Source organism: Penicillium subrubescens, assembly GCF_028828155.1.
Source record: "Penicillium subrubescens strain IBT 31985 chromosome Unknown utg000011l_segment0_segment0, whole genome shotgun sequence".
Classification (NCBI taxonomy): Eukaryota; Fungi; Ascomycota; class Eurotiomycetes; order Eurotiales; family Aspergillaceae; genus Penicillium; species Penicillium subrubescens.
Window position 1 is genome coordinate 436,953 of NW_026643161.1, and position 24,714 is coordinate 461,666.

The 24,714-nt window shown below is 46.0% G+C and overlaps 6 protein-coding genes across 6 annotated transcripts; 5 read left to right on the plus strand and 1 right to left on the minus strand.

The window, feature by feature from the left end:
- Positions 1-610: 610 nt before the first annotated feature.
- On the plus strand, positions 611-1,536 carry N7473_012525 (uncharacterized protein; the record flags this gene model as incomplete). Its single annotated transcript, XM_057158464.1, has 2 exons — positions 611-686; positions 986-1,536. The coding sequence occupies 2 exons, from the start codon at positions 611-613 to the stop codon at positions 1,534-1,536; spliced, it is 627 nt and encodes a 208-aa protein (XP_057002418.1).
- Positions 1,537-3,806: 2,270 nt separating this feature from the next.
- N7473_012526 (uncharacterized protein) lies at positions 3,807-4,246 on the plus strand (the record flags this gene model as incomplete). Its single annotated transcript, XM_057158465.1, has 2 exons — positions 3,807-3,840; positions 3,900-4,246. The coding sequence occupies 2 exons, from the start codon at positions 3,807-3,809 to the stop codon at positions 4,244-4,246; spliced, it is 381 nt and encodes a 126-aa protein (XP_057002419.1).
- Positions 4,247-9,624: 5,378 nt separating this feature from the next.
- On the plus strand, positions 9,625-10,468 carry N7473_012527 (uncharacterized protein; the record flags this gene model as incomplete). The annotated part of the gene is made up of 4 exons (XM_057158466.1): positions 9,625-9,720; positions 9,791-9,854; positions 9,912-10,010; positions 10,061-10,468. The coding sequence occupies exons 3-4, from the start codon at positions 9,951-9,953 to the stop codon at positions 10,466-10,468; spliced, it is 468 nt and encodes a 155-aa protein (XP_057002420.1). The 5' UTR covers positions 9,625-9,720; positions 9,791-9,854; positions 9,912-9,950.
- A 1,106-nt stretch (positions 10,469-11,574) lies between these two features.
- N7473_012528 (uncharacterized protein) lies at positions 11,575-12,941 on the plus strand (the record flags this gene model as incomplete). Its single annotated transcript, XM_057158467.1, has 2 exons — positions 11,575-11,832; positions 11,886-12,941. 2 exons carry the CDS (start codon positions 11,575-11,577, stop codon positions 12,939-12,941), a joined length of 1,314 nt encoding a protein of 437 aa, XP_057002421.1.
- Positions 12,942-12,962: 21 nt separating this feature from the next.
- N7473_012529 (ABC transporter ATP-binding protein) lies at positions 12,963-14,181 on the plus strand (the record flags this gene model as incomplete). Its single annotated transcript, XM_057158468.1, has 3 exons — positions 12,963-12,997; positions 13,053-13,272; positions 13,312-14,181. The coding sequence occupies 3 exons, from the start codon at positions 12,963-12,965 to the stop codon at positions 14,179-14,181; spliced, it is 1,125 nt and encodes a 374-aa protein (XP_057002422.1).
- A 1,901-nt stretch (positions 14,182-16,082) lies between these two features.
- On the minus strand, positions 16,083-17,051 carry N7473_012530 (uncharacterized protein; the record flags this gene model as incomplete). Its single annotated transcript, XM_057158469.1, has 1 exon — positions 16,083-17,051. One exon carries the CDS (start codon positions 17,049-17,051, stop codon positions 16,083-16,085), a length of 969 nt encoding a protein of 322 aa, XP_057002423.1.
- Positions 17,052-24,714: the final 7,663 nt, after the last annotated feature.

Sequence of the window (24,714 nt, forward strand, 5' to 3'; positions counted from 1 at the left end):
TGTCCAGGCTTCAACCCAATAATAGTCTCGTGGCAAAAGATTGAATATGTTGTATACGGTGGCAACAGTCGTATCTTGTACCGATCGCAATCTTCTCTGTGGCCAGTCGGAATTACCCAATGATCTCGTTCAAGAAGAGTAGGGATTTATTGATCCCAATTTTTTTTGTAAAATACCGTCCACGATGGAAGTGAGCCCTTCTGCCAGGAGGGCTTGAAGGCCTGGACCTGGAAAACAAAAGATGTTAGGCCAAAATGGGAAAAGAGACATATTGGCAAATACTTGTTTATAATAGACCTCGATGTGTTTCAGTCTAAACAATTTCTCCAAACCGTCGTTTCTTCTTCCTCCCGCACCCGTTGATTTGTATTTTGGGGCTGAAGTGCACCTTGTGGATTATCCTCACCCTGTACACCTGGACAGAAGTGATCTGCTATTGCTATCGTGCTGAAGAGTTTGAGCAATTGGATTAATAAAAAGACTGAGAGTAAATTCTTTTTTATAAACTGTTGTTGGGCGCTTCTCCTGCGGCGAGTTACTACGTTGCTCTGGTTATACTCGCTCTGAATTGGCATGCATCTCTCTCTTTTCATCACGGTAGCGAAGCGAAATGGACATCCAAAGCTTAGAGCCGCATGGTCTGGTCGATTACCAGACGGGGATTTCGGAGGAGCACATCCTTAGCAGTAGGTGTTCTCTTCTCCCTCCATAATTCTACGTGCTTTTGCCGTAAGCTTTTGGTTCTAACAAAGTGAGTCTTCAGTTCTTGATCAGTGCTAGGATTCAATGCATAATGTAGAAAATCACAATTGAGTACGTCAACTAACTATCAAAAGAGCAAAAGCTCGGTTCTATTCATCCTTCCAGACACACGAAAGCTCAAGAGATATAAAATACTCATCATGCTCTGCACTGCCCTCTGAGTAACACAGCGGAAGATAAAAAGACCTCTTCCCAGTATGATAAGTTTTACAGGAACACACAGGGATGGCCTATAACTACGGATATACCAGTAACTCCGATGGCTGGCCGATGTGGACCACCAATATACCAGCTTACCGGTCTGAGTTTATACAACTGTACCAGGGGGCACCACAGAACCAACGGAATCAACATCAACCCCGTCAGCTTCAAGATCAGCGACTGGCACAACAGATACAATGGCAGGGGCTTCAGAGTGAGCCACCGTTCGCGGCGTTTGAGCCCATGAGCTTATTATACAGCTCTAATCGCCAAGACAGAGGGCAGAGCGCCGCCGCTTACAATTACCCACAGTATATACCACTCCAAAGTAGTGAAGCCCTTCCGGAACCAACATTTGCTCTACCGTATAGCGTCAGTAGTACAACACAATTGGAGCTGACCCCAGTTCATGCTCAGGTACAGGTCCTGGAACAGCGGGATGAGAAAGAGCCGTTCAGAAGCCTTGAGGAGGAATATGCACAATATGGAATTTCGTTGTGCACAGTCTTTGATCACATCCGCCAGGGGAGACTGATCGACGCAAGCCGACTGCTTCTGGAAATCTCAAAATAGCTTGTAAATAACTTACAGGGACTCGGTGGGTTTCACTGCACTCAGTCCCGGCCGATAGCTTATTTTGTGATAAATAGGATTCCTATACGCCGACCGTGCAGACCTTCTACCACTCTGGAACGACTTCAACAACTGCTGGCTGGCACTTTTCCAGAAACAGTTGGATATGAAGCATGACTTAGTTGCAACCAAGTATATACCAACAAAGCATAGTCTATTGACCTTGGACCGCATAGAAGCTATGGGCAGCGAGCTCATCCAGCTTTGTGACCAGTTAGAGTCGCATGGACTGGTCGATTATCAGATGGGGATTCTGGAGGAGGATATCCTTAGCAGTAGGTGTTTTCTTTTCCCTCCATCGTTTTACGTGCTTTTACCGTAAGCTTCTGGTGCTAACAAAGTGAGTTTTCAGTCCTTGGGCAGTGCTTGGATTCAATAGAACAACCACATCGTGCCCAAACGAACGCCGGGATGACCAGAAGGAGCTAACGGAGCCCTTTATTCTCGCTCCCACATCCCATATAGAAGTTTTTGTATTTCTTTTGGAAATGATAATAGAAGTTGTTTTCAGCTAACACTCGGGAGTTTTGGGAATAATGTTTCTGCAATTCCGAGGGTCTGTCCGGGGGTCTGTCGATGAGAAAATCGTTACAGAGGGTTCTTTTGATACGTATTTTAGAGTGTTGTGCCATCGAAAAGATTGTATAAAGAGTGTATTTGAGCTGAGGCAAACTTGTTGTGGAAATTCAGCGGATTCCGAACGAGGCCGCCGGAGAATGCTAGCGCTGGGCCCCAATCATTGTTATGACTACTTTCTTACTCATATCTGCCGTGGAGGAAATTGACTGGTTCAACTGTAGCATAGTATAAGCAGTTCCCTAGCTCCTCCCTCTCTTAGCACCAATGTCGTCCCTTTTCTTTCTCAGGATTGAGCCAACCTGAATTGATTAGTCTTTAATACTCCACACAAACATTACAACATGGATGGTCTGTTGGCACTACGGATTCTATAATTATAGGCTTGTGGGATATAGTCAGCTGCAAGCCACATTGCCATGCCAGGATATGGTCAAGGAAGTAGTGCTATCTCTCCGATCGCGGCGATGAAGTGTCTGGGTCCATGCTGGATGGACCGGGGAATCGCGTGACGCGTAGATAAAAGTATTTGAAAGATGGCATCCAAAAGAGTGATGTATGCACTCATTTGCAATTGCGGCATTTCATAGGAGCACTTTCTCCCATGCTACAGGTTTTCATTGTAGCAGTAAAGATTAAATAAATGGCATCGGCTATAAAGAGTGTCCATCCTGTACTCGTCTATCAGTACAAGCGTTCATCTACTCCTGTCTTCAATTCCTTCTCTCATCATCACATCAAACGTTCTCTTATCTCTACCATCACCATACTTGAAAGACTAAAATGGCGGAGCCCACTAAATCTCCTGAGAATCCTCTCCAATGCTCTTCTCTCTTCGAGAACCTCGAAAATTCACGATGGGATGATATGATATCCGCAATTAAGTCAGATATTTTCTCTAAGACTCGTGGTTCACACAATGCACTCCATTATTGTTTTGAGAAACTGGAAAACCAGGATACATCATCTTTAATTAAAGCGGCAATCGACACGGCCTTCAGGAGTCCGTTGCTACGACAAAAAATTGTGAAGGAATAGAACCTGTACCAGAATTACGATGATGCTAAACGCCATGAGCTTGAGATGAGGAAAGACGCCCCTTACGATCTCGCCTCATGGTCTATCGAACATTGTCCGTCGTGTTTCAACGGCCTTCTGGATTATAACATGGTCCCGCCCTCCTCATTTTCCCAAAATAGCTATAACTTCTTTTGGCTTGCGCTCAGGGTTAGACGCGATGACTTAATGCAGCGACTGGTATCCTTAATGGATCCCCAATGTCTTCTTAAGCCCTTTTCAATGAGAGAAGAGGAAAAAGACCGGTCTACGATATTCCAGATCTCCACGTGGAATCGGAGATGGTTTGCCGTCTGCTGGGCACGACTTAAGTTATCGGCAATCAGTGCAGTTGGTGTAGCTTCACTAGGGGGGCACGAAATTGAGAACATATGTGAATTTGCCGATATAGATCTTGCAAACCAATTGATAGAAGCGGGATTAGATATTAGGAAGCCCTGCCCAGACAATGCATCTCCTGGTTAGCTAAGAATCGCTCGTCGAAACGACCCCGAGCCAATGTTGACCTGGCTATTAAGCCACGGCCACCAGCCCCCCCCCCCCACGATTCCTCACATATGCCGCAACATGCAATTCTATTGCTACAACAAGGTAGCTCATGTATCATTCTTCATTCATCCGAGATTGGTGCGACGCTCTCTATGTGGCAGCAAAGAGCACAGATTACACTAGTGTCGAACTAATGACGATCATTCTACAGAAATCAGCCACAGAATTAGGGGCAAACGCAGTTGTGTCTCAAAATGTGGTTATAGAGATTGTCAATGGAGTGTGCGAGGAAAGACAGAGTCTCGAAAATTCCTCGTTCCCCTCGAGTGATGTTTGGAACGGGACCGTTGAGGCGCTAGAGCGTGGCGCGATCCAGAAGATCAAAGCTTTGGGAGAGGTAGTTGGGAGAGTTGAGGTCCTTGGTACCAAGCTGGCCGCTCAAAATGCGGGCTTTTGCCATCTTTCAGAGGCTCTGGATTTCATGGGGAAGGAAGTCACTCAGGCTTAATTGAGGTTTCCTTGCTGCCCAAGCCTGCTTCCATACATTCAACATCGCCACTGGCAGGCGAATAGAACGTCTGGGCGTCTGTGATTCCATTTCAACAATGGTCTCAGCTGTTCTAGTACCAGTTACATCAAAATCGAGTCAAAGCAGCGGCTAGACGGTGCCGCTGTGGAAGAAAATTTTGCTCACAATAGCTATGTGTATAAGCTGAATTTTGCACTCTAGTAGACGTAACCTACAAATAGACTATTAACACACATGCAAATCTTTTCTGATCTGTTTACAAGTCCGTCAATTGGCCACAGGGTCGCTTGGTCACACTCTCCTCAATCCAACCAGACAGTCACTGCCACAGAGTGACAGATCAATCTACTTTATCACTTGGGTCACAGTTCTTAGGATGGATCAAAGTACAGATACAACTTCCAGAAGTGATTGTATCGTGGTGGCTATCGGTTGGCAATTCGGGTACAGCCGAAACTGTTTTGAAGGGGAGAACCGCAGTGCCAATCCACTTTCAGATCCTCACACGCAATCGAACAGCGGGGGATATAATGATCTTGAATGACCCGGTTCCTCCCCCTGAGATACCTAGAGCATGGGATTACCGGGATTGTTCTCAGCAAAACCAATCACGACAACGGAGATAATTAGAAGCCAGATGAGCAGGTCGGCTAGATCTCGGAGCTGCATACGTACATAACGAAGCTATTTTTAGCGGAGTTTGAGATCACAGGGATTTTTTCTCTATCAATCCAAGCATAAAAGAGACAGATTCCCATCTCAAACATTGGACTCTGTATAAAACTTTGGCCCATTATTTATCTCTTCCAGACGACAGCAATACAATACAAGTCAACGCCGCCCCTGCGATAAGTAATGCAATCCAGTATGCTCCCCCATACAGGTAGCAGACGATCGTTTCTCCCAACTCCATAATTATCCCGACGTCGAATTGCCCGCCTATAGTGGAGTACCAGGCTAAATCTGTGGATGCCCAAGACTCTACTGGACATATTTGTGAGGTTGCTCAGAGTATAATTGACTGGAATTGTTTTCCATTTGGCATTGCTTCACGCTAATTGTACTAGACGTGGCTATCGTAGAAAAGCAATCCCCTGCCGGCACCGTTTTCATTCCTATCCAACGACACCTTTCTCAACTCTGTGCAAAGTTTCATTACCGAACAGGAAATTACAACGAATATACGCTAGGAGACATATACCTAGCCGTGAAGTCCGAGACTAGATATATAGGGGGAAAGCAGTGTATCTCGCCCCTTTTGGTTCGGCTACAGGCTCAGCTGCTGGATGCCACTTTCGCCTGCAGTGAACAGGGGCAATTCACACAGCTTTTGCTTTTCCTACGTGAGCCTATCAAAATCCGCAGACAAGGGGCCCAGCTTGTCCCCCTTGAGGGGCCGGACCAACTTGAGGAAGCCAGATTCGAGCATTTGTTTCCCTATAATCACACGGGCCGAAGTCATCCTAAATACTACTGGATGTACGTCTCCCTCCCCGCTTTCGGTGGCGATGTGCTCCATACGATAGGAACCCCCGAGCAACTTCTACGCCTGTTCAAATCAGGATAGAGGAACGGACAGAGTCTTCACGGGAAATTCACATCAAGATAACAGCATACATTAAGGATAAAGCTCCTTTGATACGCAATGCTTCAGTGGACTTTAAAAAGTCCCCGTAAATAAAGGTTCCCGATATTCATGCCCTAAGCAAATGTACAAGTAGAGCAGGTAAATGAAAGAATGAGTGCAAGATCACAAACCAATAACTGTATACTCCACACTAAATTAGGTCTGTGCCTATTCTACGCATTAGGACGACGAGGGAATCAGCAACTGCTGAGAGGTGCAAAAAGTATAAGAATATCGCGCCTTGCGCTTGATAGGAATTACACGAAGAACAGTGCTAGTCAAAATTTTGATAACTCTTGACCCAATAGACCCGGCTTCAATTATCGCATCGCGTTTCTCTTTTAAGCAAATCCTACTTCTCCTGGCTTACATTCTCCTCGACTCCTCCCTGCCCGCTAGACTTAAAGACACTCGCCAGCTTTGGGATATTATATCTCGCGGTAGAACCCAATAGAACCCGCAAATCGGCGAAGAGGGATTTTATAAGATTAAAGAGTTACCCTAGGAGACATATAGCCCAGCAACTCGACAGTACTGGGAAAAGGTCCGAGAATATCTTTTGCAAGAAAGGCTAGTCTATTCCGAGGTATCGAGTCAAGGAGTTCGGGAAAATCTGCGCAATCTTCTCTGCCGTATTGAGCAAATATCCTCGCAGGGCCTGAACGCGCTTTGCACTCCAAAATGTGCCCTTGTAGTACCGAAAAAGCAGCTCGGGTTAAGAGCTAGTTTGGTTCTGATCTGCCTCAGTGTTTCTATAACATCAACTCCACATAAATCAACACTACGAACATAGCTTTCGCACCTTAATAAAGAAAGACTCCGGCAAATGGCTTCCGAGATACAGGGATCACCCTTGTTTCAGTTTGGAGTAGGGCCAAGTTAATTATAGGATACGTTATGTTCTTTGGAGTTGCTCTTTTCCGGTGATAATCAGAATTCAGGTTGCAGCCCTGTATTTAGAACTTCAAATGGCGAACAATCATAGATAGTGAAAGTACAACATAAAACCCGGAAATGGCAGTACTTTTCCACCTAGCCCAAAAGACGGGATTCCTTGAGCCCGCGCGATACAGGATCAAAACGACGCCGTCTAACAATATCAACGACAGATAAGATCTGTACGCGACCTAGTTTTAAACGCCTGAAGCGTCCGTCTTCTGACGACGATGTTTACCATTCAAGCACTACATAACTGTGTAATTAAGGAGAAGGACTTCCCCATTAAAGGCTCTGACTTCGAAAGTAATGCATTTTTCTATTTTCTGAGCGTAGGGTTCGTGCACTAGCATTGAGATTGGTAATGTAAAATCAGTTTATGCAAAAGCGATTGCTCCCAGAGAGGGAAGGCCGGGCCACCACCCAATAGTCGTTTGTGGCTAAAGGTGTTGAAGCGTCGGCTCACTAAGTCGAGCCTATCTGATTCCACTGCTAGATTGACTTGGCCTTGCCCTGGAAAGATAACGGCACGGATTGCATTGAGTCTCCTCGACCAATCACAAATATAATCTATATCCAAACATGGCGAATGGATGTCTCAGATATGTGATGAAGCGGCGGTGGGGATAGCTAGTGAACATCGCGGAAGAAAATAGCCCACAAAGGATATTGGGGGCTTTGAACCTCAAGGAAAGGTTGGAATGGAGTGGAAAGAAGAGTTGAGAGGTTGAATCGGTACAAATTGAAGCATTGACCTTGCAGTAGCCTCTGAATGACCGGTCAGATCCTCCGACAACCGAATTAGGAATCTGCCATGGCAGATACCTCAACGGGTTTAAATCTGGCTCTAGCCACAAACCATCCTCCGCTATCAGCTTTCTTTCTCCACAACATGTCTCGGCGATTGTTTCCCTCTTTTCATGGCGATGACCAAGCGTATATTGAATTCCTGGAGCTGCAATTGATCAGCACACAGTAGGAGGTGCCAACAGAGTCAACGATAGCATGGGTGCCAGAGAACACAAATCCAACATCGTCGGCTTGCGGCTTCAACATCGTGCAATATGACCCTAAGTCCTCCCGCACAGGTCAGCAAGTATCCGAGTCAGCAGAGCGATGGAAAAAAGCGCTTCAAAAATTCATTGACGCTATTCCTACCGCGGAAAACTGGTGTGCAGCCCGAGCAAAGGCAGGCGTCGACACATCTTTCAAGAACCAGCTCGCGGTACGATTTATGCTTGGCCATACCAGTACTGCTGCATTTGCATTTCGGCCGGCCGAGAAGGATGCTATACGACCATCAATTCTTCCTACCGAGAACAAAGACCTTGTCATTAGAGGTTATAACTATGCAGAATATATTCATCGATAGGCAGATAACCTGAGCTTCAAAGAATCGGTGGTATCTTTTCAGGCTCTGATCTTCGTGAGCTACTGCCTCGTGTTGATACAGTCTGGGGTTTCCAAAGAGACGACCAACAACATGATGAGGCGATACTTTGTTCGGAATAACGAAGACAACACCCTCGAGAGCTATCGCCGCGGGGTGGTTTGGATCCATCGATACATCGCAGACTTGTTGGTCAAAGGATAGGGCCACAGGAGCTGGGAGGTCTTTCTGCTTGGTATGTACCTAGTCTTTCGGTGTGATCAGAATTAAGAAGTGGAATGTTTTCAGAACGACGGTCGATTAGTCAGTTTGCACGATTCGCTGCCAATAATACGCGGAGCTATGAAACGCTGGTTAAGTAATTGGGTGAAGCCAGTATGCCAGAACATGAACAGAACTGGATCCTATACTGCATTCCTTGCATTGTACAGTCACTAGCAGGTGACATTATTGGGTAAGGATAATCCATCGAACAAGAAAACATATTCTGACACGCAATAATAGACTGGAACGCATCTGTGAAATTCTGGGCTACAACTTGGAGGCGAGGACCTGGGTTGTGTTATCATCCGAACAATTCTACAACTCTATCCAAAACCTGGCCGCTCTCCCCGCGAGACAGTTTGCGAGCAGTGGACTCAGTATCCTTGGTAAGAGCAACAGACTTCACCAACAAAGTTATCTGACCCATGCCAACTCCTCCGGTCTCTCTTTCAGGACGAGAAAATCTGCCACCGGCCCGACCATGATGTCCGATCGAAGAACATAGTAGTATCCCAGTAGAAGGCGTTCGATGCCATGGGCTAGATCTATGATTTAGGGTACGCCAGTCACAACGCTTATAGGGATGAGGATGGTTTCATGGAAGGTGGAGACTATTTTGTTGATAGAAGACCGATACATTTGGTACGGGCAACCCTACTATGGTTAACATAACTCCTCATTCTCTCTCTCGTAACGTACTTCGCGATTTAAGACCTGGAGAAGAGGTCTAACCATTGGCTCTATCTTAGAGACCTCGTAGGTGCGATGTTTATGACAATCAACGGTGAAGTCATCATTCTGCATTCTGTCCGCGGATGCCTATTCAGCCAGCTGTTGCCGGAATGGTTCGGCCTGTCGCGGGAGTAGGATTGGACCCAACATTCGTGTCTCGTCAATGTCACCCCTCGCGGGAATTATGTCTTCAAGCTGTATGTAGGCAGTCGTCAACTCCAAGAATTAGCAGGATATTCAACAATGATGCATACCATATTGTTGGCTTGTATGCCCGGATTTTAGTCGATATTTCATCTGCAGGTGAGCGAATACCTGGTGAGGGGCAGTCGATGAATCACTTTCACGCACGTGACAAGAATGAAATCCCCATCCGCCCCGACGACAGCCTGTGGGCTATCAAGGACGATCGCTTCAGTCGCCGGAGATCCTAACTTCTTAACGCATTCAAGGTAGAGAGATATTAAGTCTAGCCTTGTCGGCTCCCCAAGGAGTTTCAATATAGTATGGGAGCAATGCTTGCAGCCGACCGCATGTCACCGCTAATGAACCACCATTTAACTTTATCTTTCAGTTCCTATTATATTTATGCATGTCAAAGACTCCAATTGATAGAACGCGCTTTACCAACATGAATGGTGGGGACATCCATGAATATATTTCGCTTTGTCCGCCCCATGGCTCAGTCCCTTTAGACCGTTCCCATTCCCCGTCAGCAATAGTCCCACTCTACCATGACTTCGCAGCCGAAAGACAGTGGACACAAGGTGTTGGGAGACAAGGTCTCTCTGGAGGTATGCTGTGAAAGAGTATAACGTTATTTTGACGCGTACTAATCGTTTAGACATTGAGAATATGCCTTCCCGACTCTTGCCCAAATATCGGGACATATCTTGAGGAAAAGGGTCTTAGCAAAATTGTCCGTGAAACTGTGCCACTTGAAAACACCGCTTGCCGGCCAGAGGGATGGATCTTGGTTGACCTGGCAGTTGAGAGGGAGGGAATTCCTCTCGTGCAGGGTTGCTTTTCTTCCGTCTCGTCATCGCTTGATGATCTGAGTCTGGTCATTATTGACGAGGACTCGAGCGATCCCGAGACACAAAAATGGCTAAGATTCTTTTGGGTTCACTCCAATTATCTCCGGCAAAACGCAGTGGCAAAGGAGAGCGGACGTGCTTCAGCGCGTGTGCTTGAATGGTATCAAATGCGCTTGGATAAGTTGAGCATGGTGCTGATGCAAAATCGCGCTTGACTTGGGCTTGGTTTCGAGGCTCCAATTCTTCATTGTGTCATGGGGGTTGGTGATCTCCTTGACTGGATGTACCTGAGAACTATGTGTATTAGTTTATTACCGATAGGTGACAACGGAACTGGAGCATCAACTGTGCGAAAAAGCCCCAGAATGGTACTGGTGCAAATAATAGAGAAACCGTGTGCGGAGAAACCAGATAAATATCTATGAACCATGGTCAATATTAGGCGAAGGGACAAGGACCTGAGCTATGTGAGAAATACGGTGTCTTTTTTTTCTTCGTTGCCTTTATTCCCGCTGTGATGCGCAATCTCCAGAATTGGGTTCTGTCCCGAGAGCCATAAAGTTAGCCGTCTGAAGCGATTGATCATTTCGTTTTACGTGAGTAATTTGCCTTATCCGTCGTAGACAGAGCCCCGTCCCCAGAGTCTGACATTGTTCCTGTATCACTTTTAGTGCTTTTGCTGATATCCATTTTTAAGAAGTGGCTGACAAAATGGGCGATTAGCCGGTAATGAGTCGAATATACGTCGAATGAACAAGTTCTGGATGGAGGACGAATTTAGGAGCATCGACTTTATATGCCTGCCAGCCCCCGAAAATCTAGCACGAGGCAATGGATCATGTAGCCGGTTGAGAGTTTTTCATTCCCAACAATCTAGCTGGGGCCAGACTTTCTTATGGACCTTTTGTATTTTTGATGTGTAGAAAACAGTAAAAATTCAACCAATCCTGTTTAGGACGACGAGGTTAAGACCTCGCTATATGCTCCCGACGGTCAAGCACACCCGATAGCCTAGAACAGCCGAATCCAACTACGGTCAGCCGCCAGGTTCAGCCGTGCTGGTATTGGCCAACTGCAGGGGCCTTCGTTCCCGTCACATTGGTCTTCATGCGCAGCTTCGACTGAGTCTCCGGCCCTCTTGGTTCAAATATCTTTCTTTTCTTCCCTCTTTGTCCATTTCCCTTAGGCATACACATACAGGAAGTGCTTTCCAGCATTACGTGAACTTGTCATCGACTATATTCCGCTCAATTACCACAGTGGACCAAATTTCCGGAACAAACTTCTCTTTCCGTGTATTCTGAGGGTTCGGCGACACATCATGGAACAGCATTCACTCCAGAAAATCCTAGAGTCTCTGCAAACATTCTCCCCAATTCTCCTTTTTATTTTTTTTATCGGATTTAAGATGGTTACCTTCACAGCAGCAGCGAAAAGGAGCTTCTCACCTATTACAAAACGAGTCTTCAACGGGCTATCCGCCGTATTGCTCGCAACATATTTCGGAGAAGCGGCGATTTGTGTTACTCATGTGGTGATCGCCCGTTCTGAGCAGCGGTGGTGCGGGCAATCTGTCGTGGTACGCAGGTGCAGCCTTCGATGAAAATTGCGGTCATTGAGCTAACATCACAGATCTATATTACCGGGTCAATGTTTTTCTATATAGTCCTTCTTATATCCTTCAAACGGACCACCTCCTACCCGACGGCTACTCAATTGATATATTGGTCTGTCGCCATCCCTATCGAAGTGGCCATTCTATGCACTTCCTTGATCTTGTACTGCTCACTCCATCGTGAACGAGCAATAGGGGATTCTTTAGGGCCTTTAGGAGGCCCAGTTCTGAAAGGGTTAAGCCCATGGGAAATTATAGAAGTTGTCGCAAACAGTGTCCGCATCGTGACTCTTGTCTCTCAAGTCCTGCTTTACGCCAGCAAGTCGGGTCTTCTTGCAAGCAGAAGTGAGAGTTTACATGACCAATTCAATGAAGCTACAGAGACTACTAGGCTGTTGGATTCTTCCGGGGGCAACCATATAAACAGCCAGATTCCTGAGCCAGTACACGATGGCTTACAGGATCCCGACATCCACCGCACAACATTTCCCTTTGGAAACAAGTGGAAGTATCTTATAGGCTATTCGATTTTCCTCCCTTATATGTGGCCATCAAAGTCGCATGGACTCAAGCTCGTGACGCTGGCTTGTCTCTTCTTGCTTGTAGTTCAGCGAATAAACAATGTGATGACCCCTATTCTGGTTGGGGTGATCACAACAGCCCTAGCAAACCAACAAGAATCATATGCGTTCTATGTTGTGTGGCCACAGATTACACTTTATGTTTTCACTAGGTGGTTGCAGACAGGCTTAAGCTCTCTACGATCCGCACTTTGGATACCAGTGAGCCAATATTCTCGCATGGAGCTGTCAACGGCTGCCTTTGAGCATGTCCACAACCTCGGCTTGGACTTTCATCGAAATAAAAAAACGGGAGAAGTGTTATCGGCATTGAGCAAAGGCAAATCGGTCACTGGGCTTCTAGAACAGGTTGTCTTTGAGTTCATTCCTACTCTATTAGACTTGTTTATCGCGATAGGCTACTTTCTGATTGCTTTTGATGCCTACTACGCTCTGGTGGTTGGAATATCATCTTTCGGCTATATTTATGTCACTATTCATATGAGCCTCTAGAGAGCACAAACCAGGAGAGAGATGGTCAATGCATCACGGTACGAGGATGCTGTTAAGTGAGTTGGCACAAGACGCAAAAGAACTTCCTGTCAAATACGCTAACAGGGCTAGAAATGAATCGGTGGTTGCATACGAAACGGTGAAGCTTTTCAATGTAGAGCAACATGAGTTTCATCGATACCGCACTGCTGTTAGAGATTATCAGAAAACTGAGTACTATTCGTCTCTGCGCGGCACAGTGCTTAATACTGTCCAAAATACTGTCCTGATGACCGGGTTACTCTGCACGTGCTTTATTGCTGCGTACCAGGTGTCCACTGTTCAGCAACCCGTGGGTTTGTTCGTGACCCTGTTGATGTATATAGCATAGCTCCAGGGCCCACTGGGATATTTCGGTTCCTTCTACCTCTCTATCCAATCGTCTTTGATTAATGCTAAGCGTATATTGGAACTCTTCCGAGAACAGTCAACAGTGGTGGATAGCAAGCTTGCTACGCCGTTAGTTGCCTGCAAAGGAGAGATCCGGTTTCAGAATATCAAATTTTTCTACGATGACAGAAAGGTTCTTTTTAATGGACTTACATTCACTTGCAAGCCAGGGACCACTATAGCCCTAGTTGGAGAGTCTGGAGTGGGTAAATCGACCATCTTCCAGATCTTGTATCGGTTCTACAACCCCGCAGATGGCAGTGTTCATGTTGACGGATATGATGTGCGGGACCTCACTGGGGATTCTATTCGCAGGCACGTTAGTATAGTGCTACAACATCTAGCACTCTTCAACGAGTCCCTGATGTACAACCTGAAATACGCGAACCAGAATGCCACCGATGAGGAGGTCTATAACGCTTGCCGCGCTGCTGGTATTCACGATAAGATAATGGCATTCCCCGATGGCTACGATTCCAAAGTGGGAGACCTCGGCCTACGGCTTAGTGGTGGCGAGAAGCAACGCGTGGCTATTGCTCGCACAATCCTCAAAAAAACCCGTATCATCCTTTTGGATGAAGCAACATCTGCCCTTGATGCTGTTTCCGAAACCTTTCTTCAGAGGTCCCTGAAGACATTCTCCTATGACCGCACCATACTAGTGATTGCCCATCGGCTTAGCACAATAACAGCAGCAGACTGTATCCTAGTCCTGCACGAGGGCCGAGTGGTCGAAAGAGGAACACATACTGAGCTCCTAGAACTAAATAGTCGGTATGCGGACATATGGCGAAACCACACCCGGGAGTAAGCCGAACCCCGCAGGCAGGAGGGTGATATCTGTTAGGATGATTTTGTTGGGTTGTTTTAGTAAATCCCATATCGCATCCATCACGGATAAAGTTGACGCAGGCTTTTCTTGGGCTTTTCTTGGCAATGTTGAATGGAGTTTACCTTTCATGTAGCATCCATCCATCCGAGAGGCTCTAATTTTTATACTCTTCGAGTAGGATTCCACCAACCATGCAACCATTGTATAGTAGCCTCCGCTTCGCACAAATTGGGCGTTCTTTATGTCATCGACTCGATCACTCGACACTGGGTGGAAGCTACTCGCAGGGTAGGCCGACTTCCACGTAGCGCTGCGCCAGATGGTACGCTCGCCGCTGGAGTTGACAGAATCACTAAGTCCTTACCCGCGTTAATGACGGATACCATAAGTCACGCGCCACTCAATCAGAAGGTATGTAAACTCATGTTGGAAACCTACCTCAACCGGGCTGTATCTCCATACGCGAACCATAAGCCAGCCATCGGGGCCATACCTGCGCGCATAGTATATGTGCGAAGGTCTTCAATATCTCCAGTCCATCAAACTGATCACTTGTTTCCCTTTTGACATCATAGGCCGAGATTGCGAAACTCATCAATAACGTCATTTCGCAAGAGACTGAGTTATCCTCTGCCAAGTAGGTCTTTCACTCCAAGTCTTGCTCTTCCTAGTAACTGATTGATCGTAAACAGCTTCATCCTGAAGATTTGAGACGGACCAAAGCCCCAGAATCCTGGTACCCAAAGATGAAGGAGCTTCATCCGTGCCAGAAACCACCAACGGTCCATTTGATTGCCGCAGAAGATAACGATCAAACCCAGGGCGATGGACGTATGGCCGCGGTATCCCCTGCGCTCAATACCTCCCATGTTGTGGCAGGAGGTAGCCTAAATACTGGCTGCATCAAGGTCCTTAGTCGTATCATAGTCGTTGACGGCTTCTTCTCTTAGTATCTGGCCCGCTCGTTCTTCGCTCAATTCGGCCGCGTTCAAACTCTCTTGAACTACAGGAACTCTCGGGTGATCGTTAAGCTAAGCCACGAGGAGGCAATGAACGCTCGCGAAGGCATAGGATCGTGTAGAGTACGCGGTATGCAATTCGTTCGATGGTACTCAGATTTTATGTCGCCCAGCTATATGGACACCTCTACTGGCATCAGCATCATTCCAATCAGACACCTTAGCAGAATAGAACGCGAATGGCTCCTTACGGCAGAACACGGCGACACCAAAGGTTTTCTTATTCGTTCTGGAATGGTTCTTGACGCGCCGGGTACTGATTAAATGTCATGTCAAGGATCTTCTAGTTAATGTCTCCTGATACCGACTTGGATTTGAGATGTGACCTAGATACCCTCGATGCTGGTATCCGTGCGTGCACAATATCCAGCCCGTGGTTTTTCCCGTAGTTCAGGCGAGTTAGCCGCTCTAGCGAGAAATTGTGAAGATATTGCTTGAGGACGGGGCCGACATTAGTTGTCAGCGTGGTCCGTACGGCAGCGCGCTTTAAGCTCTGCTGTGCAAAGGCTCCCTGGGATATCGAGATTCCCGAAATCCTGAACGATCACGGCGCTGATGTTAACGCACAGGCTGGAAAATCTGGTAGCGCGCTAGAGAGGGCTTCCATACTAGGCGATGATGATGTTGTGCAGACAGACTGTACTTGTTTAAATCGGTTTGTGCACAGAATACATACTGGAAGTTATTTGGTCTATGAAGCAATTTGTTCCAATTTGAATAACGCAATTTCAGATTTATAAGAGGCCTGCTCTTGTATAAACACATAAACAGGGAAAATCAAAGCTTCGATCCTATAGTATCCGGCTCACTTGAGCGGCAACAGCATGGCACAGGCAACAACTAATCAGCTCAAGGTCGTATTTAAATTGTGCGTTCACGACCATGCGATCTTCGGTGATCTCTGGGGGACTCCGACCTTCCTACCTTTAATCGCTGAATCTCTCTTTCTAGTTTCTTAATCAATGCGTCATCTTTCTGAGTTGCCGACTTTGCCCTGCCTGTGGGCCCCCTTGGACGGCGACTGGGCTCACTGCGGTGTCTCCTGTACCGGCTGTTGTGTGACTGCGCGACTGCATCGCTTTCAGAGTCACTGTATTCACTAGAATCATGGCGGTAATGACCTCTAGACTTGCCCTTGGCCGACTTTGAGTAGCGCGCAGGCTCGCTCCGATATCTCCTACCATGACTGACTTCTATATCGCTGTCTTCCTCATCGTAGTCGTCATCGACGATATCCTCTAGCCTATGTCGCTCACGGTAAGCTGTCTCGAGTTCTTCGGCTTTCTGATATATCATTCGATCGCCGTCTAGTGACGAGCTAGTGGAAATACGACGAATGAATGAACGTCCTTCCAATGTTATCACACCATCTTTCCATTTCACCAGTGCGCGCGTGTGTGGATAGGAAGCACCCTTTGCAGGCCGTAGTAGATCAAGAGGATTGAAGCCCTCTTCATCATCGTCTTCGATCTTCCAACCAACGCCAAGGATGTTCTCTATATCTTTGCGTTTGTATTTCCAGAATTCCTCTGGCAGGCCATTTTTTGTGCCGGATATTTTAGCGTTGCCACGTGTTTGTGTCAGGACACGTTCGACTATATGAGGACTGTAGCTCTCGTGAGACCCAGCTCGAATCCGATAAATAGGTGTGTTCCGGTCTCTATATCGCACAAAAATCTGAGAACCAGTGCCTTTAGGCCACCAATATAGAACTTTGGCTGAGGTAAGTCGGCGTTGCTGCTTTATGGTTCTCGATTCAAGGGCATCAAGTCCCGTCTGGTTGTTATTATCAGACTCAATATCGGAACTGACTCCAAGTCTTTCGTTCATCGCCTGCTGATCGGTCAGGGTAGATTGACTATCATCGCTAGTAGCGGTAGACTCGGTATCCCCTGTTCTCGGATTTTGTGTCCTAATTATTTGTTCTGCCCATTCCTGGCTAATATTCCAGGCTTTTGGGAGATGATGCCTTTTGTTGAAAATCTTTATCAGATCGCGAGTTTGATTGAAAGCAGACCAAAATTCCTCCGGTGATTGATCATCGACAGCTTTATTTGCTGATTGCTGCTAAGTCTGGCATAATTTGTTATAGTAAGTCGGGTTAATAGCACCCGTCTCGACGTCCGTGACACTGTTTTGCTCATTGGTACCTCGGATAAGCTGATTGAGCCTGTCAAAGAACGCTTTGCATTCGTCGTAGGCAGGCTCTTTGGCAGTGAAAAACTCTTCAACTATTCTCTCTGACTGTTTCGATGTTTCGCTGTAAATAACATCTTTCACCCAAGCACTTAGAGAATGTGGCTCCTCCTCAATTGGTCTATCTCTATCAGAAGCATCATTCAACTCCAGATCTGTTACATTGTCTGAATCATGATCTCCTGTATTGGAGGCAAAATCTCCTTCTCGGGTTGGGCTCCTTGCATACCTAACCCTGAGATCGCCCCTTTTACCTTTCGTGGCTGCGAACGTTCAATAATAGAAGTGAAATTAGATGAGGCAAATATGCACGTACTTTGGAGATCCGCTCTCTCGCTTGATATGGCCTTTCCAGAATCAACGCTGTTCTCTCGGTCGGATACAGGTGTTTGGATATCGCGTGCGCTCTTTTTGGCCTTTTGGGCCTTCTTTTTTCCTTTCGGTATGCTTGAATTGAAATTTCAGGGGAATATCAATATTGTGGTAGCTTTGTAGTGCGAGAAACGTTGTTTTATATGTTTACCACAATTGAGCGAATGCTACGCTTACGAATCCCGAGAGCGGTAACTATAATCACCGACCAAGAAGAGTGATACAGGACAGAGGAATGATACTGGTCCAACAGAGTGTCGCAGGACCAATAGAGTGTCGCAGGACCAATAGAGTGTCGCAGGACCAATAGAGTGTCGCAGGACCAATAGAGTGTCGCAGGACCAATAGAGTGTCGCAGGACCTAAAGAGTGTCGCAGGACCTAAAGAGTGTCGCAGAACCTAAAGAGTGTCGCAGGACCTAAAGAGTGTCGCAAGACCTAAAGGGCGTTGGAGCTAAAGGCCGTTGCAGGATGTCACGTACGCAAATATATGGGACAATAACTCAACACTTCCGTATCCGCTGATACAGTAAGAATTATTGAAATCAATGACTGAGAGATACATATCACGAATTTGTATTCAATCCACACCATTGATATGCTACTGTAGTAAGCTGTGGGTAAATGTGTCTTATTCTTGTACTAGCTCGGCCTGTACGTCTGCTGGGAAACTAGATACAATAACTCTCCTGTTTGAGTAGTACGTCACGTACCTACCTCTGATGCAGCAGGCATATTTCCTTGCAAAAATGCACTCATCTGGTCCAGCACGCTAGAGCACTGAAGACATTTCGTCTGGTACCATTCACAAAGAGACATCCAATTCAATATATCCTGCTCGTGACGTTGGATAGCAATCCGGGACTCCTCTATTACAGACCTTTGACAGTTAATCTTATCATTTGCTTCTGTCACAGCCTGTTTATATCGGTGCGCTTCTTCTTCGGCTACTCGTAGTTTCCCAGCGAGACTGAGGTTCTCAACTTGTAGTTGTGCGATAAGATCGAGGTCCTCCTGCTTTTTCAAGATCTGGAATATTCAGTGATACCGACTCTGAATTCAAATAGTAATCAATTACCTTATCAGGTCGGACCGCCTAGAAGCTCTGGCCTACCATCTTGTGAAGCAGCATGTAAGTCCCGACTGAGTGTTTACTCAAATGCTTCTGGAACAGTGGTTCAAGAGCCGGATCATCTATCTGCCATCTGTAAGGCGTATCTTCTTCTGATTTTAATCGCACATCAGATAGTTGCACTTCAATACTAAGCGTCTCCCCTATCCGAGATGTCAGCGAATAAACGAAAGAAAATTGGGTTAATAGCAATGATATATGTGCTGAGAGAGACGATTCCTGCAGGTAGCCCTCCAAGAAGCCCGCTTCTTATTCCTAAGCGACGCAAGTTGTCTATCCATTTTGTTTGTAAAGTGAAAATTATCCAGACGTCGCTGGCCTTTTTATAGGATTTGAGACCAGCTTATCAGTTAGTTTAGGTCTGTCCGGGCCCGACGGCACCATTTAGTGGTTTTGTTACAGTACGATCCTTAGGAAACTAACAGAGCTATCGACTTTAAGAAGGTCTTAGAAAATTCACTTTGAGCTGGCCGACGTGTCCACCAGAGAAAAAAGACTGGTCCCCTTCAAGCTAGTGGTATTTTACAGGAACTATTACTAGGCTTTCAACCTTGACAGTATTCCCGGTCTCGGTGACAACTTCCCAAAATGTGCTCGCACAATCTGACGAGCGAGGACCCGGGCTGAACCTTTCATAGAACAAACTTATTCTATGGAAATCCACGTGCTGCACATTTCCACTATGAGCCTCAAGGAACGAAATCAATTTAGAGCCAAGGAGCCAACAGTCTGTGATTTCGAATCTCTGTAGGCACGGCAAAGGCACAGCAGACATTAGGTCCAATAAGCCCGGGCTGTTCACTAACTTGAAGTTTCTGACGCGAGCCAGACCTTATTCCGCAATCTCTAGAATACTCGAAGATTCATGGGTTGATCTGAAAGGCATCCTATGTATCTCCAAAGTCTGAATAGTCAGCCCATTCCACTTCGCTGCTGTCATACCTCTTAGAACTGCTTCAAAGTGGATCGCAAACGAGTTCCAGCTGTCAATAAATAGTCGATTCGAAAACCATAGCAGCTGATTTTCCTGCTCCCCAGTAAATAACAACCTGATGCACTCTAGCTTTATCAGGCGAGGGAGGCTTTCCGTAAAGGCACGGATATCTTTCCTTTCCTCTATAATAGCCTGCTGGTCGACAATAAGGCCTTGAAAATAAGCATAGATTTCTTTATAAGCAAAGCTGTTGCCTCTGAGATTCCAACAAAAGTCTGTGTAGTCTTTTGCATACTCCTTTGGAGTATATACGCAAGAGGTGAAATAATCCCAGTTCTGGATGACTGTGGGTGGGTGTAAGCATGGGATACAACCTTCAGTTTGGGCATGTGTGACATACCTGGATCAAATAGCTCCGAGGCATCGTAGTGGAGAATCTTCACATATGCTGCCAGAGGAGACCTTGATAATTCCTCTAGCACGGTGAAGTCAAACTCCGAGTATGTAATCTCGATCGTTCTGAACATATAGGGTTCGCTCACTGCTCGGCATTTTCTGCTAACTAGCGAGAATGATTTCATTGCGTATTTGCTCAGGTTCGATGCAATGAGTTCTAAGATTTCAAATAGGAGGTCTGTTAGATTCGCTATTTCCTATTTCGTTGGATGGTTGTTCGGATTAATTTTGTTACTTCAAAATTTTGAAGTCAGATATTTATCTCCTGAATATAACACAGTTGCTGCTGTTATATTTTGGGTGTGCTTACTAGCCTATAATAAAGCCGAATTGATAGCGCCCCACCTATGCGACTATGTCTCAGAATCCTAGAGCAAGCTAGTCACTGTAGGGACCCAGTTAACTATATAATCAGGCCACTATTATTGTTCTTCAGCACTACACTTTCATTTTGCGCCTGCTGAATCCACAAAACCTACAGTCCATCCTAATCAACATCGTGAAGGTGAGTTCTAAAATCTCGTGGAAATTGGTGATAGATATCTAATACATTTTAGAATGAAAGGAAGGGTATTCTGGTTATGTGCATTATGCACACTGTCTGGGAACCAGAAGCTAAACATCAAATTTGTCCTATATGACCCGGGATCTTCTTTTACAATCATATGGTCTCACATTCTCCCTGCTAAGCGACGCATCAACATATACACACTCTGTCAATCTTGTTTAGCAACTATAGGGTGCACCTCGTTCGAAGAGGAGATGAGTCTGATCCTCAAAGTCAAGAATCTGCAGGTTTTTCTTGATAGGAAGGTCGCGTGGACTAAGAAGGAATGGAAATTCTGGGTTCACAACCGCGAGTTCCAGGAAATCCATAGAGCTGTGAGCGATACTCATGATATATGCCTCCACCTCGCTGGCAGTGCCGCATTACCACTTGCAAATTACTGAGAGAATCGGAGGTCAGGGAGAATGATGATATTAAAGGATCACTGCGTAAGGGATAATTCGTTAACTAATGAAGTAGCCCAACTAGGTCACATATAATACTTCTCTAGTTCTAGTTGGATCAGTAGTATTTGCAGTAGAGAAGCGAGTACGGCTGTAAGGTACACAACAATAAACTATGAATCCTGTGAAATGAGCAAAGGAAAAGAAGAACTGTGTATTGAAAATGGTTTAATAGCTATATACATTGTCAGATCATAGAAACGACACCCCGGAAGCCAGATTGCCAACTTAGCCGAGGGGCATCGCCGCGATCTTAGGCGGCTAGATAAGTTCGAAGGGATAATATCTCAATCCAGAAAAGCAAGCAATAGGATATAACCCATAGAAAACAACACCATTGAAGCTAAGATACGATACAATGCCTGAGATATAATACTTCTAGAGATTCCCATATTTTCGGCTGTTAGCTTCTGCATAGCAGTTGGACGGGAAACTGATGACGTCTCTGTGGTTATTTTGCTTGCTATCGTAGTTAGTAAAGATAGAGGAGCATATATAGCCTCCTCGGTCGTTGAGATAACCGGTATATTCATCCAATTCAGGTCTTTCGGCGCTAACGTAGCCTGTACAGAGATTGTTTGCCGTGCATGACAGGATGCGTAGGTTGTACCATCAATGTGGCAGGATAAAGATGCGGTACTATACAGCAGTTATATTCATTAGAAAGTGGCTATAGACTGGTGAAGTGTCCCTCACTTGTTGACGTTATTTGAATGTCTTAACTCTGCGAATGTCGGCGCAGCGATGACCGTCATGCCCTCCCCCGGTATCCCACACTCCGATGCTCTTATAGTCTTGGGGCAAATCATAATATAAGTTGTGACACTCAGATTCTGTATGAAGTCGGTATGTGTTCAAAAAATAAAAGTAAAACGAGTATTCTGTACAGTATACTGGACTTACCCTCTCTTTGATACTAGCTTCAAGTGAATGCCCCTGAAAACCCGGCAGTAATAAATTCGCCATCTGCGACGCACCGATAGTCGCCAAACAGAACCAGGTAGCGAGAAACATCGTGGTCTGCGGTTTCCAGGTAATCATCCCTCGCTGAAGCAAAATAAAAAAAAGGGGCCCATCTCGCATCTGTATTGTTCAGGTCTGAAGCAGAGGCGTACACAGAATAAAGAGAAGTTGACCAAGGTTGCTCCGCTGGTAATTCATAATTCATCTCCTTTGATTTAAGACGTTATATGACGTAAAACCCCACCTTTACTACTACAAGAGCAAAACTGTGTTGGTGTTGCGACATCGTTCTGGTGCTGCGACATCGTTCTGGTGCTACGACATTGTTTTGGTGCTGCGACATTCCTTGTATTTGATATTTCGAGGGTCCGGTGGCTTGACGGATGATGTCCTGGTCTTGGACCTGCTCCACAGGGTAATAACACGTTATTACAGTACTAATCATCATATAGGTATTGATGCGACAAGTGATAGCTGAAAATACTGAGTATTGAGATGGCTGTACAGGGGATTTCGAGAATAGCCATTTACGTCTACGTATATCCTCAAATGATTAATACTTGTAGTATTTCCTTTCTTTTCTGAGATGTTTTAGAGACTAGAGGTCCTTATCTGCTTGCAAATCAAGAGGCTCCTGGTATGTCTCCACAACAGGCATTTATTAGTATGGTTGGCTATAGGGGTGTGATCTTGAGGCGACTGGGCCTAGCCCGCTAGTGGAGGTTCCGGAAGGAAGGCTAGTGTGCCTTGGGGTAATTTGTTATAGACACGTATCAACAGTAATCACACTCTCCTTGGCTATATTTTGCCGAACAAATGCACGGACAATCACGGTCACACCCTCCGGGATAGGTTAGTGTCGTACGCTTTGTCTTCCAAGATTCGAGCTGCCCGCTACATGTAGACTCCATCTCATGTATGCTCTTCGGACTATGAGTACGTTCCGTGGCCCTTCCCCGCTTTAACAATCATCTATTTTTGGACTGATGGAGAGAGCGATACCGCTGGGGCCAATCTTGACTGGGAATTAGGCGCTGTTGGTGATAGTCATTGACATCCTGGCGAGGTCACGCCAGTCACACTCTCACGGCAGATCCAACTTGAACGCTTGAGATCACACTAAACAGCAAGCTAAGTAACCGCGCTAATCCCGCTACATTCGAAATATCTCTGATAAGCGTGAGATTAGACTGGCAGACAACTATAAATCAAGTGCTGTCGGAGCGCAACGCTGGTTTCATCCCTCCACTTTTGGACTTAGCGGCTAGGAAGGTCCAAGCTTAAACGATATTCGTATTCTTTCTAAATGATGTTATTCAAAGGCATAGAAGGCATAGTGCCTATCTCGTCACATGACGAAAGGACGAATACCTACCCTAAGCCGTCGGGACGGCCCAGTAATCCTCCCAGAACCCTAAAATACGCGCCAATGTACATTAATGTACTAGATTAATATGCTTCCGAAATCCCCAGTAACGCCGTATAGCGCTCGGGGAGCCCGGAACGTGGGACTTGGTCATAACGCGGATATATAGTAAGAACTCAAAGGGAAGGTGGTGGGCCTACAATAGTGCGAATTGCAAACGGATAACCTAACCGCAAAGGAATCATCAAACGACCGATTCCTAGGACATCCTCAAAGGTGTTAAGTCGCCAACAGTAAAGCCGGAACCGCCGGAACTTGCATACCAAATAACCACATGGTAATTTTCCAAAAATTTTACTCCATCTAGCCCCTTTAACAAGGTATAGATTGCATTTCGACCGGACTATGTACCTGTGTTGACTGTATTAGTCGGTAATCCAAGTTTCCAGCAAGGGCTAAGTAAGCCACAACGAATTAAAGACAAAGTCTGAAAGTCAAACAGTCTGTAGGGTCGTTTGTCCAATAATGCGGCGGCTTAGCCGATCGCACTAACCGGAGCACAGTCAGATTACCACGAGCCCCCCCAGACGAACGCGCCGATCGCAATCTCCTTGCTCCCTCTGAAATAGTATGCAGTCATATTGCGCAGTTTTTCAATCTGCCCCCGCTTAACCTTTCAAGAAATGCTGGCCAGACCTGGCCCTAATAACGCCCACTGTAGGTCCGCAATCAGATTTCAGGCACAGTCCCATAGACAAACGGGTTCTTGAGCCTTCGCGACGGCCCAGGAATAGGTCTTCCGAGCTCTCCTAAAGTAAGCCAAGGATCACTAGTCTAGCGCTGGAAATAGGGACCGTTTAGGGACAAAAGTTCGCCAAGTCTACAAAACATCCGCTTACATAGTCGAGGTACTTTTGCCGATCAGTTAAAGATAGTCTTTGCAAAGAGACAAACTAGTCCTTGTCGGCATTAGCAGGTCCGTACACTCCTGTTGCTTGATATCCAATAACGTTGTAAGCGAAAATATTAGGAGACACTATCTGTGCAGTATTCTTTGCAAAAGG